We start from the raw sequence: 18,366 nt of genomic DNA, 5'->3' as shown, positions 1-18,366 counted from the left end.
CAGCTGCAAACAAATCACCTGCATAGAGTTCAGCTACAAACAAATATCCCTCTAGAGAGATCAGCTAGAAGAAGTTTCGTTCAGCTACAAACAAATCACCCTGTAGAAAGATCAGCTAGAAGCTGTTACCTTGTGGAGAGTTCAGTTACAAAGAAACCATCATGTAGAGAGTTCAGCTTCATACAAATCACCTGTAGAGAGTTCAGCTACAAACAAATCTCTCTGTAGAGAGATCAGCTAGAAGAAATTATCTTGTAAAGAGTTCAGCTACAAAGAAACCATCATGTAGAGAGTTAAGATGCAAACAAATCACCTGTAGAGAGTTCAGCTACAAACAAATCTCTCTGTAGAGAGATCAGCTAGAAGAAGTCACCTTGTAGAGAGTTCAGCTACAAAGAAACCATCATGTAGAGAGTTCAGCTGCAAACAAATTACCTGTAGAGAGATCAGCTACAAACAAATCTCCCTGTAGAAAGGTCAGCTAGAAGAAGTCACCTTGTAGAGAGTTCAGCTACAAAGAACCATCATGTAGAGAGTTAAGATGCAAACAAATCACCTGTAGAGAGTTCAGCTACAAACAAATCTCTCTGTAGAGAGATCAGCTAGAAGAAGTCACCTTGTAGAGAGTTCAGCTACAAAGAAACCATCATGTAGAGAGTTCAGCTGCAAACAAATTACCTGTAGAGAGATCAGCTACAAACAAATCTCCCTGTAGAAAGGTCAGCTAGAAGAAGTCACCTTGTAGAGAGTTCAGCTACAAAGAACCATCATGTAGAGAGTTCAGCTGCAAACAAATCACCTGTATAGAGTTCAGCTACAAACAAATCTCCCTGTAGAGAGATCAGCTAGAAGAAATTACCTTGTAGAGAGTTCAGTTACAAAGAAACCACCATGTAGAGAGTTCAGCTGCAAAGAAATCACCCTGTAGAAAATTCAGCCACGAACAAATTGCCCTGTAGAAAGATCAGTTAGAAGAAGTTACCTTGTAGAGAGTTCAGCTACAAAGAAACCATTCTGTAAAGAGCTCAGCTGCAAACAAATCACCTGCACAGAATTCAGCTACAAACAAACCACCCTGTAGAGAGATCAGCTAGAAGAAGCTACTTGTATATTGTTCAGCTACAAACAAGTCACCCTATAGAGAGAGCAGCAAGAAGAAGTCACTTTGTAGAGTGTTCTGTAATAAATATATGTATTATATATATAATTTGTACATTTACTGATAAAATCAGAAATATTTAAAGTACATCTGCTTCATCTTTTCTTCTTCCTGTGGAAAAGAAAAAAAGACAGGTTAAAAAAGTCCCAAAGCCGGCCTATGGCCGGATAGGCCGGCTTTGGGGTATACAAATACAAAAAGAAGTGAAATCTAATCCAAAACAGCCAGCTGTAAAAAAAGTGTGCGGCCCTCAAAAAGGCTATGGTGAAAAAAGATGTGAAATCCAAGGTGGCGGCCAAGAAATGGCTGTGATGGTAGGTTAATGGTAAAAATTTTAATAACGGCAATTTAGATGAATTTTTTGCCAAGACCAAGCGGCACAAAAATTCACCTGAATTGTTGTTATTAAAATTTTTACCATTAACCTACCATCACAGCCATTTCTTGGCCGCCACCTTGGATTTCACATCTTTTTTCACCATAGCCTTTTTGAGGGCCGCACACTTTTTTTACAGCTGGCTGTTTTGGATTAGATAATAATAATACACAAAACACAGCATACAATTGCAAAAGCTTCTTTCATGATCACATGTTCAACAACGAACTTGAAACTAAGATTGTAAATATGACTATAAAGGGTGTGTAAAAGGTAAGTAGAAACCTGTCAAATGATGTAGAGGGTAAACCGTCCCACCACAGGATAGCTTTACAGTGGAAATGCTACAGACTTGCATTGGATAATGCAACAATAGTATTTCGACAAATGGGTCACACAATCAACTGGAGACTAAAGAATATACAACCATAGCCTACATGTATTCATATACATGAGTACATAGCTAGATGCTGCAATCTGACACTAGACTAACTTGAGCTTTTAAGAAAGTGAATCACCTAATAATTATTGACATGAAGCCAAATAGCATTATATTATAACACAACCAATTACTAAGCGTATGTAGTATCCTCCATGCAAAATCTGTAACATAGGGCATGTCCAAGTAACTGGCAACTGAAAGACTGATATCAAAAGCAGCCAAGAATACACTAACTGTAATAACAAACATTCAATATTGGAAAACCTATTGTAAACTACTTTCATTATGTAATCTGTTGCTGCAGAAAAATTAAGTAGCAACTGCATAATTACAAAAGGTTGTAAACATGATATTCTTTTGAGTAGTTGACTGCTCTATTAGAGTAGTGTACTGCTCCATAGAGTGGTTTGACTGATCTATTAGAGAGTAGTGATGCCCTGATTAATCGGTAAATAAATCGAAATCGGTTTATCAGCCAAATTTCAGCAATATCGGTATCGGTATTATTAGCACATTATTTAGCCAATTAATTTTTACTGACCCTGATGCATAAAAATAAGACAAAAATAAAGTTTAAAAATGGCAGTTTTACAAAATATGTATGAAATTTAGGGTAAACATAAACATCGGATTGGTATCAGTATTGGCCATTATATGATTTTCAATATTGGCTAATCGGATAATCGGCAAAATATCCTATCGGTGAACCACTATTAGAGAGTATCCATGTTAAGAAGAATGTTCACCAGTACAATCATCATAATTATTTTCTTCAGTGTATTTATATGACAATGCCAACCATGTCCAGGTAGTTTTGTTGAAAACAATTGTTTTGTGGTATATAGGATTTGAATCACTAACTTTACAGAAAATTTGTCAAAACATTTGGTACTACTTATACCAGTGTTTATCAATATCAATAAAACAATTATTGTAGTAATATGTCATTTACAACAGGAAGAAGTGAGAAATAAGTAGCATAACTCTATGGCTTAGTGATCCAAATTCAGCAAAGAAAATGATGGTTAACTAGCTGTGTATGCATAACAGAAAAGAATCTTTGACTTCTTCAGCACTGACTTGCTTCATAGTAGGTGAGTGACTTAGTATGGATGTAAGCATGTGATCCTGAATTGAAAGCTTGTCGTACATCCATGAGCTGAAGTGTTAACAAATGGTAAACATCATGTGAATTACAGTGAGGATTGTAAAACCATTGCTATGTGTAAATAACTTACAGTAGCGCCTCACACTTATTTGTTTGGGTGTACATTTTTATTTTCTTGGCCACGTGACTCACTACCATGGCTCTTGATAAATGCATAACAGATCCTGAAGAAGCAAACATTTCCCTCCTCAAATTTTGAACAGTGGCAATCCACAAAAATTTTACTCTCAAAAATAACCCACTATATGAGTGCAAGCTATTAATTAAAAAGCGTGGAACCTGTTTTACTCATGAGTATTCATCCCAAATGAAACGGGATGAATACTCACAAGCAAAATGGGTGCCATGCCCTTTAATTTTTAATCGCTCGCACTCTCGTGAGACAATGTTGTGTTTGAGTGAATAGTCTTACAGAGCATGTAAATTCAGAAACCTATTTACGGATTTAGCTATTAAGTCTACAACACTAATTATGTAGGGCAAGTAATTCGTGCAATACAGTCACATATGCTTCTGCACATACCTGGAGGCCGTGATGTATTAGTAGGAGTGACTGTAAGTAGCATACATATAATAAATACATGCTATATAATAAATATGTACATATGCATATATAAGCAGGAAGTGCAATGTGCAACGTTGTTGATACCACCACACCCTTAATTTTGAATTAGGTATGTTTGCATTGGTCAGCCAGCCAGAAAGCCCACCAACCAGTCAGTTTGTCGGTTGGTTGACCAGTCCGTCAGTCATTCAGATAGTCAGTCAGTCAGTCAGCCAGCTAGACAGAAGGTCCACCAACTGTCAGTCAGCCAGCTAGACAGAAGGTCCACCAACTGTCAGTCAGCCAGCCAGCCAGCCAGCCAGCCAGCCAGCCAGCCAGCCAGCCAGCCAGCCAGCCAGCCAGCCAGCCAGCCAGCCAGCCAGCCAGCCAGCCAGCCAGCCAGCCAGCCAGCCAGCCAGCCAGCCAGCCAGTTGGGAAGTTACTGAGTTAGTCAGTCAGGAAGTTAGTAAATTAATCAGTCAGTCAACACTTAGCAAGAAAAGTCAATTTATCAAATGGCATAAACATTATTAGGAGACTTTTGGAATAATATTAGAGAATACGTATATACTTTGTTTGAAAAGGGCAAATATTTATGATTCCTACTACTATATAGTACCACTGTACTTGTTGATATACTTGTGCTTAATTTCGTAAAATTTTCAAAGATACTCTGAAAGTTGAATTGTAATTTTACACCAATATGTTACACATAGTCTAATTCAATCACAGGTGAACACAGGCATCATGACTGATAGAATACTATCTGTCTGTGTCTGTGAATGCTATCCCACTAGGGACCTGTGAGAAGGCTAAAGCCTGTGAACACAGGGAGTCATAAACATGTAACTAAAACATTGAAGAATGCAGAAAAAAATCCCAGACCCAGTGGTGACTTGATCCCCAGCAACATGCAGTCTAGGCATGCACCAAAGGAGTCACAACAACTGGGATCTGAGATTCTCTCTGCATTCAACCTGTACTTAAACATCGACTTCTCGCCAACAATGGTTTTATCTGTGAGTGCTATCCCACTAGGGACCTGTGAGAAGGCTAAAGCCTGTGAATACAGGGATATATAACCATATAACCTTGAATTGAAACGGGTTGTTTAAGTATCTACTGATAAACAGCAATACCAATCAAAAGAATTATCAACCATGGAGCAAAGTTATGTATTTAGAATTTTGAGCAACAATTAGGCAGTTTATTCATTTATTCTTTGAACTTATTTTGCTAACATGTTGCAAAGTGTCTGCATTTATTTACTTTATAAGAAACCACTGATATTTCAGTACCACATGCAGTGATCATATTCCATAAACGGTTTCAGTCTTAAAGTCACAAACGGCAAAGGAAATGATAATAATGGGTCAAAGACCATTTTCCATGTGTAGTATACACTGAAAGCTCTAAGGTACCAGTGTAGCTACGTAGCAAAAAACATTCCTTTACTTCCATTTTCAGGTTAACAAGGATTACAAACTACCTACACAATGTTGATCTTAGACATATACAAGGAATACATAGCTACAAAGAATATGGAAATTCTAAAGTTTATTCATGTAATGGGCTATCAAGTAATACCAATTATGTTCTACAAGTATGTAATTATATCTGCACTTTACCTGATGATTGTAGTGCAATAGATGGAGTGGATGATGTAGGTTCTGTTAGTAGCACATAGACATTGATATAACACACACACACACACACACACACACAAAAAAATGATTGTATGTATATAAAGACATTATACAACTTTGAGTACAAATGTATGTATGTACAATAAAGGACAATAGTATTATCAAAAAACTAATGTGTCTGTTAATACTTGTGCATGGGTGGTACTGCTGCCACTAACTGGATGGAATGAAAGATCATAAAGATAAAGGCTGGGTAGGGCTCCTGTATCACAAGATTCACAGCACTATGTAGGTACTTGAATAGGTATCAGTGAGTGTTAAAAGCAGAATGTGCCAGAATATAGTCCAATGATGGGGCCCGGTATGCCACTCAAGTCACTCATAAAAACTTTATGCAATATTTTCTTTGATTTTGACATTACTAAATGCAATAGAAACTTGTGGCAGGGTTGCTAAATAGTTAGTAACCAGCCCAAGGTTGTTTATTATATCAAACAAAAATCAGCAATTCCAAATCAAAATGCCCCTGTTAGCTTACTTTCTGGACAAGACAAGCATCACTGGCATTCATCTAGGTGTAGCTACTTAATACACGTCATGGTGTGGCATTGAAACAATACACTCAAAGTGCAAATTCTGATGCTAGCACTCACAATTTGCCACTTTCCTTTATCTGCTTCACTTAGGGAAATTTTCTAGAATATGCCAACAAGGTTTCTATACAATTTAGAGCCCCTCAGACAATTCAATTAATTACCTCAGCCTTCAAGCTTTGGTAATTAGTTTGTAGGTAGCTCTTGCCCACATCATCCTCAGGTTTCTAAATAGCACAGAAATTTTGTCGGCATGTTCTAACTTAGAAGAAAATATTATGCAATATTTCTGAGATTACTAAATCCAACAGAAATCTGTGGTGGGGTTACTAAATAGTTAGTAACCTGTGGTTGGTTGTTGACTACATTCATCAAATGAAAATCAGCAAAGCCAAAACAAAATGCCTTTACTGTCGGCTTACTTTCTGGACAAGACAGGTATCACTAGATGCTGTATCATGGTGTGGTGCTGACACAATTAACTTGATGGTAGCACCCACAGTTTGCCACTTCTTTTGTTCTTTCTTTACTTGCCTTCTGGAAATCTTCTAAACTATTTAGAATGAGCTGACATTGGTTTGTATGCAATTTAGAGCCCATAAGATGATGCAGGCTTGGCTATATACCCACAATTAATTACCTCTGTCCGCAGTCTCGGTAAGTTATAGTTATATCCCGAATACTAAAAGGTGTAAGATTGTGGATTTGGTCTGCTAGGCTAAGTTGCATGGGGCATACAAGCTAATCTCTACAATTATATAACTCTGTATTAGACTTTAGAGCATGTGTACAACACTGTATGGTCTTTGGCATTCTGTGGAGTGCTGGTCTAGTCCTTCGCACGTGCACTTATAAATGGATAAGTGATATGACAAGATCGACACCCAGTTCTGGAAGCAAAGACTGCTGAAAAACAACATTAGGTATGAAAAATAACTGTTGTATAAATGTAGAAATGCTTTTTGAAAATGTCCGTGTCCCCATCCAATCGTATCCACCTTTTCCAACTACCCATAGTGCACATGTTGTGCCAACCTATTTAACTTAATTACTTGGCAAATGTACCTAAACCTATTAGCCATTACTAGCTTTTACCTGTGGTATTCATCTGTACACCTAACTTGTATTTTGAGCTAGAATGAAGTCCGTTTTTTACAATTTCATTTTGAAAGAGACTCTATTTCGTAGCAGCAATATGAAGTTTGACTGCATAGCTATAGTACTACTGAGGTAATTTTCCTAATGACTACAAATGCTCCTGTAACAGCACTGAATTTATAGGAGCTCTTATATGTGACCAGAACCCTAAAATGCTGTGCTTGTCTGATCTGTCACTGTTAGTGTGTACTGTCGGATCTGTCACTGTTAGTGAGTGGACAAGTAGTAATCAGTTGTACAGTACATTGGTGACCCCAACAAATAATTACATACAAGAAAGGAGAAACACAAAAAGTTTAAAACATCCGGACAAATTGATTGATGTCCACTCAACTCTTGTGTTGTCCTGACAGTGTGTCAGAACATGTGTAAAAAGTTATTTCTCACAATGGAATCTTTGGGACTTAGCCAACTTGACATGTTCACTATAACAGTCTAGTTTTTGTTAAGAGGTGATCTTTGCATCCACCAAGTGAGATTCTACTGTAGCACACATAAGTACAAGAAAAATTCACTGTCCATTTCCACTGTTTCCAATTGCTTGATTACAATACCAAGCCTTCAGGAGCCCACAGATTAAATATATCGAGAACCACTACCATGATTCATAATAGGGTCATTCCATGTCAAATCAACAAGGAATTTAGGATCACCTCTCGGATTTTGACGAAACTTGGTGTGTTTGTAGTACCTGTGGTGCTTATCACTCATGCAAATTTTTAGCTCCATGCATTCCATAGTTTCTGATTTATGACCACAAATATTTTGAATATTTCATGAAAATTTGGTCCATCTCTAGTTATAAAATTGAATGCAACTTTAATCTGTGTAAATATTTTTAAACACAATTTTCACTGATGGAAGACTGTTGATTGACCTTTCCAATGATCCCTAAATTATGGGATATCTACTTAATTATGGTTCAAAAGTACTTCATTGAAAACTGTAATCCTTTGTATTTTGAAAAATGCTGCTTGAAATTTTTCAAATTCTTTTGTGAATAATGATTGGGTCATAGTCTATGTTTGATAAAATTTTTGTGGTGGGACCACAATGGGCTCAAGAGATATAATGAATTATGTTGTGGTATGCAGTTGAATTTGCAGGCTATTATTGCTGTATTGGAGTGTACACCTCCAATAACCACTCACAACAAGGCCATGCCAAGTTTGTCTTACAGAGTGAAGGTGTCTAGGTACATTGGAACCTGTATTAGTGACCACTTGTATTGAAAGGCCACCTATATACTGCAGTTAAATTATACTTCTTTAATGTATAGCACAAAAGCATCAACCCTTTCTAGCAAATCCAAAAATGGTCCTTATTAGACAGGTTGACTATAAATTATAGATCTGACCACCATGTGTCCCTAAACATCATGTAAATGTTGTACCATCTCTTCACAAGTACCTTCTTTATTAAGTTGAATCCCACTGTAGTGGATTTAGCCATATTTAAGTTCCGTATGTGGCTGCATAGATACATACAACAGGACTCCTCAGAAGGGATACCTGGATACCTTGATAACCAGGACACCTGTTTATACACTGTACTCCCACTCTAGCGGTGCACATACATTTGGACCAAGATGCTTCTGTGGCTTCTGTAATATGAGCACTTTATTATGGTCCTAAGAATGGAGGGGTTTTACCATATACGTACATGCATTGATTGTACCTCAATGTGTGAAATTAATTACTACATTACATTCACAACCACGTTGAAGATCAAATCATAAAATTCATACACATACTCACATAGGAAGTAAATATGTTGACCACATATTTACCATTTACCTGTACTGATCTTCAAAAACATGAACACAAAATACTTTGATAAACCATTAATTTTAGTAATTACAGTACTATAAATCACACATTGAGGTGCAAGCAAGTGTTAATAATATAAAAACTCTTGGTACAAGTATTGCATCTACTATATACAGTGTAACTCTTCTATTCCCTGGACCATTGATAAAGTGTTCATTTTTGAGAAACCACAGACTTGTCTTGGATCCAAAATGTACGTACAATTATAAAGTGAGATCACGAGGCTATCAAGGTACCCAGATACCTATGGAGGGAAACTTTGGCACCGTTAAAATTTGGCGAATGACCATAAATTCGCCAAATTTTCCCCATCCAAATATTTTCGCTGGTGAAGAAAACAGCAAACCAAGCTTCAGACCAATGTTCTACTCAACCAAGGGCTACTGGGCCAGGCATCATGCTAGAGCAAGGCTTGCCTCGACTATACCTCACTAAGCAGTTAGCTATACTCAGCTAGCTAGCTACTGTACACGTAGCTAGTATCCACCCCAAAAACACCTTCGCTGTAAAAAAGGCACGCCCAAGAAACTACAAGTACCTGGAACCCAATGTAAAAGAACAGAAAGAAAAAACAGCTCAGCTGAAGTGAAAAGTAACTGGTAACTTAAAGAGCTGATATCTGAAGCGGCCAAGAATACAATTACTAAAGTGTAATCCATGCAAGAACACCTTGGCTATAATACAGGTGTGTACATGAAAGTAACTGGCAACTGAAATGGCTGATATCTGAAGCGGCCAAGAATGAATGGTCATATACAACTAATTCAAAAATTTAACACTGAACCTTTATAATTCAGCTGTATTCTATATTCACTCTTGCTGCATCGTAAAGTAATTTCTTTTAACTCTAATTGGCTGGTAATTTGGCCGCCTTTTTTAGTAGTCAGTATAATAGAGCAAAAAAGGCGGCCAAATTACCAGCCAATTAGAGTTAAAAGAAATTACTTTTACGATGCAGCAAGAGTGAATATAGAACACAGCTGAATTATAAAGGTTCAGTGTTAAATTTTTGAATTAGTTGTATATGACCATTCATTCTTGGCCGCTTCAGATATCAGCCATTTCAGTTGCCAGTTACTTTCATGTACACACCTGTATTATAGCCAAGGTGTTCTTGCATGGATTACACTTTAGTAATTGTATTCTTGGCCGCTTCAGATATCAGCTCTTTAAGTTACCAGTTACTTTTCACTTCAGCTGAGCTGTTTTTTCTTTCTGTTCTTTTACATTGGGTTCCAGGTACTTGTAGTTTCTTGGGCGCGCCTTTTTTACAGCGAAGGTGTTTTTGGGGTGGATATCACTCATTTTTGTCACTGATAGACTCTACATTTGGTTTAAAAGGTAATTTTTTTGGAAATGAGCAATTAACATTAATGCAGAATATTATCTTGGAGAGTCAGTAAAATCCATACATAATAATGATTGTTTCATAACACCGTAAATTCAGAAGCATGAATTTACGGTGTAGTATGACTGTTCTATTAGAGTAAATCTATCTTTACTGCCTGCATTTGACGAATATATCTCATATCTGTGCATGTTAAATGCTTCAGACACCTAATTAAACTTGCAAGTGCCTAACTAGTTCACAGTTGCTACACAGCTATAAATACATTTGTAATTTTTATCATCATAATCATTTATCATGTTATAACCATTTTTTAATATTTTGGTCACAACTTCAGGATTAGAGCAGCAGAGAAAGGAATAGAGGACTGAACCATCAAGACTTGTATATGGGAGATGGAACAGTATTGCGATGGACAATGCCAGTACTAACCCCTCAAGGGTGTTGTAGTACAGTATAGATGCAAGACCAGAGCCTTGATCGTCACCTTTTGACTGTGGTCACAACTTCAGGATTGGAGCAGTAGAGAAAGGAATGGAGGACTCAATCATCAAGACTCGGAGAGATGGAATAGTATTGCCGTGGACAATGCCAGCACTAACCCCTCAAGGATGTCACATCGATACAACCACTCCAACCAATGCATAAGACCAGAGCCTTGATCATCACCTTTTGACTGAAATTTTTATACTTGAAGCAATTAAAACAAAAAAGTTGTAGTACTTATACTTTCCTGAGGGAGCATGTCCCCAGAGTCCCAGACTCCCTTGCCTGTTCAGCAGAATAATAGGATTGAGCCTTACTACCACTTTCACCTTTATTCTTGGCCCGGATGTACATATCAGCAACATAATACAGTAGTTGTAGATAATGCTAGTTAATGCCCCTAGCTATAGGTAGAGCTATAGGGGTGGGAATTTTTTCCTACTATCACACTATCACAGTAGTTCTTCTCGCAGTTCTTTGCCTGGCCATCATCAACTGCTGTAAAAACATTAGTCTCGTCCCCCAGACCCTTCCTCAAGCATGCTTATCACACAAAAATAACTTAGTTTAGCAGTGCACAAACAATTATTGACAGCTCATACTATATTAAAGTATACTTACCGCATTGTTGAACCATGTATACCACCAGAATCCACCGGATTGACAACTAACACGTGATCTATTTAGGGGAAATCTCTTGGAAAGTCCCTAATTACCTTAAGCGGACACTCGTTATACGTGGTTTTAAATTGAATGGTTTAAGAATGTAACTGGATGGTGAGGCGTACTTTAATTGGCTCGACTTTAATGAGAAACTCGAGCCCCTCGTGAGAAACTACATCGCTTGAGCAACGCTTGAAGAAGTAAGAGTCAAGAATACTGAGGTACTCCATGATATATGCCGGTCTTGAATGCTAACGAAACGAGGAGTGAAGTTTGTGCAACGTGTCATATCGCCACACACTGATTCACCGTGTTTGTGCAATAGGGTTTTTGACCTGTCCACCAGATGTTGAAAGGAAATTCATTCCACCACATGTTGAAAGGAAATTCATTCCAACTTGTGAAGTTATTGATATATACTCATTGTTGGGGTCCACGGGGACATCGATGATCATTTACCAGTCAGCTGTAAGTAATGTCACAACAGAAGGAAAGGAACCATTTCCATACCCCTATGGCATACTGATTTTCCAGGTCAGTTTATGTACACTCAACCACAGAAGTGTAGAACTTTGGTTGCAGGTGGAAAATAAACACCTTTTTACTCAGTTACAAGAGATTCACCCAGCTGGGATAAAATGTTGAAGTGAATGTCATTAGTACCAACTTGTTCATCAGGTATTGGACAATTCCAAGTGTCCAGATTATGCAGTTGTCCTCATGTTCAAGTTTACATGTTTAGGCAAGTTCCACAACATCCTATAATCTATTACTATATCAGTGTGGAATAATGCTTATATGATATTTTGCATTTTAGGTGTATTGTATTTAACACCTACTTGTTGGTTGTTGCAGGCCATCTGGTCATACTGGTTTATCCACTAGCAGTTGAATGTGATCATGGTACATATGTAAGTTGAGACCACGCAAGAACAAAGATACAGGTGTCATGAATTTCAGGTCAGTTACCGTTCAGAGGAATTGTATTATTGCAATTGTTCTTTTTGTAGTTATCAATTATCACTGACCAGTTTGTGATAGCGTACTTTTGTTTGACTAATGACCAAATGTTCAGGTTTTCATGCTTACCCAACAGTTATGTTACTCACTTAACCTGCATATGGGATATATATATTTTTTAGTTAATTTTGATTATCCATCCTTTATTGGTACAGCCTGGCATATTGATTTTTTGCACATTCTCTTTTTAATTCAGTGCCTGCTGGATTGTTTCGTCAGATATCGAAACAGGTGTCTTTGATGTTGCGACCGATGTTCCAGGTCAGTTTGCATGTGTGTTTAATTTAAGGTTGACTTCAGTGCCTGCTTATTCTTTTACAGGTCTCGGTATCGAGTGTCATGAATTTCAGGTCAGTTGACGTACAGAAGAATTGTATTATTGCAATTTTTTTGTAGTTATCAATTATCACTGTATACTAGTGATGTGAATTTGCAGGTCAGTCTACTCAGATGTATCGGGCATAGTGCTGATGGGTTCAAACAAATATCCAGCATAGACTGTAGTGGCATCAAGGGTGTTAATTTCCAGGTCAGTTTACATGTTGTGATGTTAGTGATTTTTTCCTAGTACCCAGATGTTAAGTGTATTGTATTTAATGCCCACCTGTTATGTTTTTAAATTATGGTATATCAGTGTAGACAGTGCAACAGTAAGCCTTCTGTGTTGTAGTAACTATTTGTTTCATAATTATGCTGTTGTCCTGGAATGGCACAATTTTTGGGCAACCAGTGTGAAGTCCAGTGGTATACAAACATTGTATTATGACCAAGTTGTGATAGCGTACTTTGTTTGACTAATGTCCTAATGTTCAGGTTTGACATGCTTACCCAACAGTTATGTTATTCATTCACTTAGCCTGGGATATAATTTTTGTTCATTTTGATTATACATGCTATTATTAATACAGCCCGGCATATTGATTTTTTGTACATTCTCTTTTAATTCAGTGCCTGCTGGATTGTGTCATCAGATATCGAAACAAGTGTTTTTGGTGTTGCGACTGATGTTCCAGGTCAGTTGCATGAGTGTTTAATTTAAGGTTAACTTCAGCACCTGCTTATTCTTTTACAGGTCTCAGTATCGTCATGCTGACATACAAGAAATCATCACTATTGTTGGAACTATTTTTAGTCAAGTCTTGATGTGATGTTGATTAATGTTGTTCATTGTTGTATGTTTACCATAGAAATTTTCATGGCCATCATGAAATTTGAATATTGCGTAAGTTGTGTGGAACAACCCCAACTCATACATGGTCACTGGCAAACCATGAACCACATTCGAGCCATAACACCACGAATCACATCCGAGCAATCCATTACAAAATTTTGTTGCACCATTTGTGTGTGCATAATACTTAATGAAAGCCACAACACAAGCTACATGGTACACACTACATAGAGGTGGTAACCCCTAAAGGCTTGTTACCTTTTGTATTCACCTTACCGGCCTTTGTGGTTAATCTATTAAAAATTATATGTAAATAGAGAATTGAAGAGTATGCTTAAAGCACCTTCGCTAGAGATTTTGTTCTTCACACCATAAGACAACTGGCGATTTATAAACGCTCGCATGGGGTGTGGCACTAAATCGAATTTAAAAGATTTCTGCTTCAAACGCCATCCCTAGGGAACTTACGGTTCAGCACGCTGTCACAACTTGTTTATCAGGCATTAGAGTTTGTGTCCACGTCGTGTCTTTAAAAGTTATTGTAGGGAATAGAGGTTTGATTGAAGAAAATACGCATATAGGCAAACCAGGATTGGATAATGTCAGTGCTAGATGGACTATACAAACACGGCTATGTTGACTGGTATAACGTGACAGTAGTTGTAACATAAGGTAGAGAAATAAAGTGAAATACGCCTATTTTTTTATTTTGCGATGGTTACTTTTTTATTTTAGCGAGGTCGCAAGAAAACTATGACGACTCCTAAAGATTTTTTTATCACGTAACGCAATACAAATCTATTGAGAGATGTTGCATAATCTAGGACTAATAATGCGAAACCGGCCCTACACGTAAATAACTCACAGTAGTGGCCGCGCGTCTTTTAATTGGGCGTGCGCTTTGTAGTTTCTTGGCTGCGCGACTCACTACCGTGAGTCTTGACCCTCAAACCTCACTCGAAACGGGCTTGACAAGTAGCAAGTCCTACCATATTAAGTACGATATTCACCATTCCAGAGGGACGGGAGGGTGTAGATCTACTGTTAGTTGATAGCTGACTCCAGGCGCCGGAGAGGCGTGGCACTCCCAGTTCGCTTCAAATACAGCAATTCATAATCAAATTAATTAAAAAGGGCGTGCGCTTTGCTAATAATTCGCCAAATTTTATTTCGCCAATAGTGATATTTGTTTCATTCGCCAAATTTTTCCTCCTCCAAAGTTTCCCTCCGTACGGTATCCTTTTTGAGGAGGTCTGTTGTACCTATGCAGCCATGTACGTAACTTGAATAGTTTAGAGTGGGGATATGTATGTAAGTGCACTACGGCAAGATTTTACTTAATAAATAAGGTATAACTGAAGAGATGGTACAACATTAATGTGTTTATGGACGCATGATGATCTCATTTATAGTCAACCTGTCTAATAAGGACCATTTTTGGATTTGCTAGAAAAATTGATGCTTTGGTGTTATACATTAAGATCCAATTAAAGTATAAATTAGCTGCAGCTTATAGATGGTCTTTCAATACAGGTGGTCATTAATACAGGTTTCAATGTACCTAGACACCTTCACTCTGTAAGATAAACTTGGCATGGCCTTGTTGTGAGTGGTTATTGGAGGTGTACACTCCAATACAGCAATAATAGCCTGCAAATTCCACTGCATACCACAACATAATTCATTATATCTCTTGAGCCCATTGCGGTCCCACCACAAAATTTTTATCAAACATAGACTATGACCCAATCATTATTCACAAAAGAATTTGAAAAATTTCAAGCAGCATGTTTCAAAATATAAAGGATTAAAGTTTTCAATGAAGTACTTTTGAACCATAATTAAGTAGATATCCCATAATTTAGGGATCACTGGAAAGGTCAATCAACAGTCCTCCATCAGTGAAAACTATGTTTTAAAATATTTACACAGTACAAAGTTGCAGTCGATTTTGTAACCAGAGATGGACCAAATTTTCATGAAATATTCAAAATATTTGTGGTAATAAATCAGAAACTATGGAATGTATGGAGCTAAAAATTTGCATGAGTGATAAGCACCACAGGTACTACAAACACACCAAATTTCATAAAAATCCGAGAGGTGACCCTAAATTCCTTGTTGATTTGACATGGAATGACCCAAATTTAGAGAGATTGGCCATGTTTATTTGTTAAAATCCAAATAGAATGTGGCTATTGGTAAAACACGGAATTACGGATTCCGGAGCAGAATTCCACACCCATTAATTTTATCACGTGAGTCATATAGACGAGTCTTTGGCACGGTGCATGGAGCTGGAATCAATAGAGACATGCTGGAATCAACAGAGGTCAATTCTTCATTAGTACTGAAACTCAGATTACTGTTAGAGAAACGTGGCTAGTTACTGTATTAGAAATAGCTGACAATTAGACTAAGGAGACATCGTAGCACTGAGAAGAAACTGACCAGTGGCAATTGGACTGGCGAACAAGGATTTGCTGCACGCCATGCACTCCACACAGTACACTTAGGTAACCGCCAGCAAATGCGCTACACTCTCGCCTGGCATGATGCTCAGCACGAATGAGGCGGAGTTGGTCAGCAAGCAATACATTAGCCCTGTTAAAAGTCTTGCAATGCTGTCTTAGTGTTATCACGCGTACAGCAACAATTCAGTGATGAGTAGCATAGTAGAACAAAGCTAGCTCAGTGAGTGCAGCGTGCCATTCTATCATGGATTTACTAGATTTCTCCATGGCAGTGACACTTAGCGATTTAGCCAGGATTTAGCCAAGGGAGCACTTACAGTTTCAGTTAATAAATACACCATGACGAGTACCATGACTAGCAGTTGACACTGGTTTCCTGTCTGGTTCGTCTGCTGCGAGGTCCTCTGCTTCGCTGTTGTCATCCACTTTTAATAGGAACACTGTTTTACTGTAATGTAATACGCTAGAATGAAGTTTCAGCTAGATACAAATGTATTCACTCTGCCAATGCATCATGTTAAGACTCGATTATATGAATCACGTGATGAAATTGACAGATGCGGAATTCCGCTCAATAATTCCGCATTTTACCAATAGCCATAGAATGCTCACCTTAAAAATACCTAACTACCAAAAAACAGTCAGTATAAATCATAATGTAGTTTGCATAAACATTCACCAAAATTACACTACACTGCATCAGTCTATATTCACTTGAAGATTACACACTACAGTTATGTGGAACTTTGTAAAACTGCAACAAATTGCAACTTAAAAAGCAGGAATAGTCTTAAAGATCATGGAGATCAATAACCTATTCATCAGGCAGTACGGATCCCCACAAAAGTGACACGTTTCACCTAAAATACCACCTTCAGAAATCATCCTCGAGACATCTTACGTGACAAAAATATTATTCCTTTATGGAATAATATTAATCCATCTAACATCAAATACAGCATTAAAAACAAGAAAACACTTACAGGCGGCTGGATATAGAAATTTAAAAATCACCAAAATTTGAATTTTTGTCTGCCAGCTTGCCTCCCTAACCACAGTCGCAAGGCTGGAGGCCAAACAAAGTAGTGCAGAGCCAACATTTTACGCCACAATAACAAACTCCCTGGTGGCATGTGCCTTTTGGGGTTCTGATGAGTGTGTGCCTCTGCACCTTTATCTTCAATCAGGCTGGTTTCATGCAATAATGGCATTAATTTTCCCTATTAGCACTTTCCTTGAGCAGCATATTTAAATGCTGCAAACTTATTTAAGTGCTTACAGTTGGTATAGATACCTGTAACTTTAAAATAGGTAAGACCGCACCTATAAACACAATCTTGGTTAATTAATAACAATCGAGCATCAAAATTATGCCTTTTAACAATCCATTTACTCAATGCACGATGATACACCTCGTTATTATTTGTCTGGCTGAATTAATAAACTATAGCACAGTAAAAATATAGTGACACACCCTGGTAGGTGAAAAGCTGACTCAAGTGTATAGCTGTATGTATAACAAAAAACCAAACAAACTATTAAATTAAAAGTTATTAATGAAGTAGGTATCCAAGTGATAAAGAGTAGTAAATCAAGAGATGAATGATGGTATTGCAGCATAGCTTAGTGGGAAAATACAAAGTCATTTTTACAACATGCCAATGTAGGGATTTTACCACCGAGCTATGTTGTAATACCATCAATCGTCTATTGTTTCAGTATTTTTATTGCTTGGATCCTTACTTCATTTTAAATTAATAATTTATAATAATTATACTAGTGTATCAAGTTTTGGTGTATAATTATGTTGTGTACGTAGTTAAGGCATTTGTAATACGGTCATAATACATACCTGATGGTCGTGATGTATTGGTAGGAGTGGGAGTAAACACTGTAGGTAAATAAATAATTATAATCATATGTTATAATATAAATCTAATCAAAAACAGCCAAGCTGTAAAAAAAGGTGCGGCCCCCAAAAAGGCAATGGTGAAAAAGATGTGAAATCCAAGGTGGCGGCCAAGAAATGGCTGTGATGGTAGGTTAATGGTAAAAATTTTAATAGCGACAATTTAGGTGAATTTGGTGCCAAGACCAAGCGGCACAAAATTCACCTGAATTGTCGTTATTAAAATTTTTACCATTAACCTACCATCACAGCCATTTCTTGGCCGCCACCTTGGATTTCACACCTTTTTTCACCATGGCCTTTTTGGGGGCCGCACCTTTTTTACAGCTTGATTAGATATCACTTCTTTTTGTATTTGTATACTTCAAAGCTGGCCAATG

At 37.5% G+C, this 18,366-nt stretch overlaps 1 protein-coding gene across 1 annotated transcript in view; it reads right to left on the bottom strand.

The window, feature by feature from the left end:
• Positions 1 to 18,366, bottom strand: part of LOC136261314 (uncharacterized) — an 81,160-nt gene that overhangs the window by 10,165 nt on the left and 52,629 nt on the right. The window contains exons 10-12 of the mRNA XM_066055294.1: positions 17,930 to 17,968; positions 5,318 to 5,359; positions 3,669 to 3,698 (exon numbers count right to left, since the gene is read on the bottom strand). Coding sequence (XP_065911366.1) covers positions 3,669 to 3,698; positions 5,318 to 5,359; positions 17,930 to 17,968 — 111 coding nt within the window. The remainder of the gene's footprint in view (positions 1 to 3,668; positions 3,699 to 5,317; positions 5,360 to 17,929; positions 17,969 to 18,366) is intronic.

Source organism: Dysidea avara, chromosome 7 (genome assembly GCF_963678975.1).
Source record: "Dysidea avara chromosome 7, odDysAvar1.4, whole genome shotgun sequence".
NCBI lineage: Eukaryota > Metazoa > Porifera > Demospongiae > Dictyoceratida > Dysideidae > Dysidea > Dysidea avara.
This window is presented reverse-complemented; position numbering and strand designations above follow the sequence as displayed.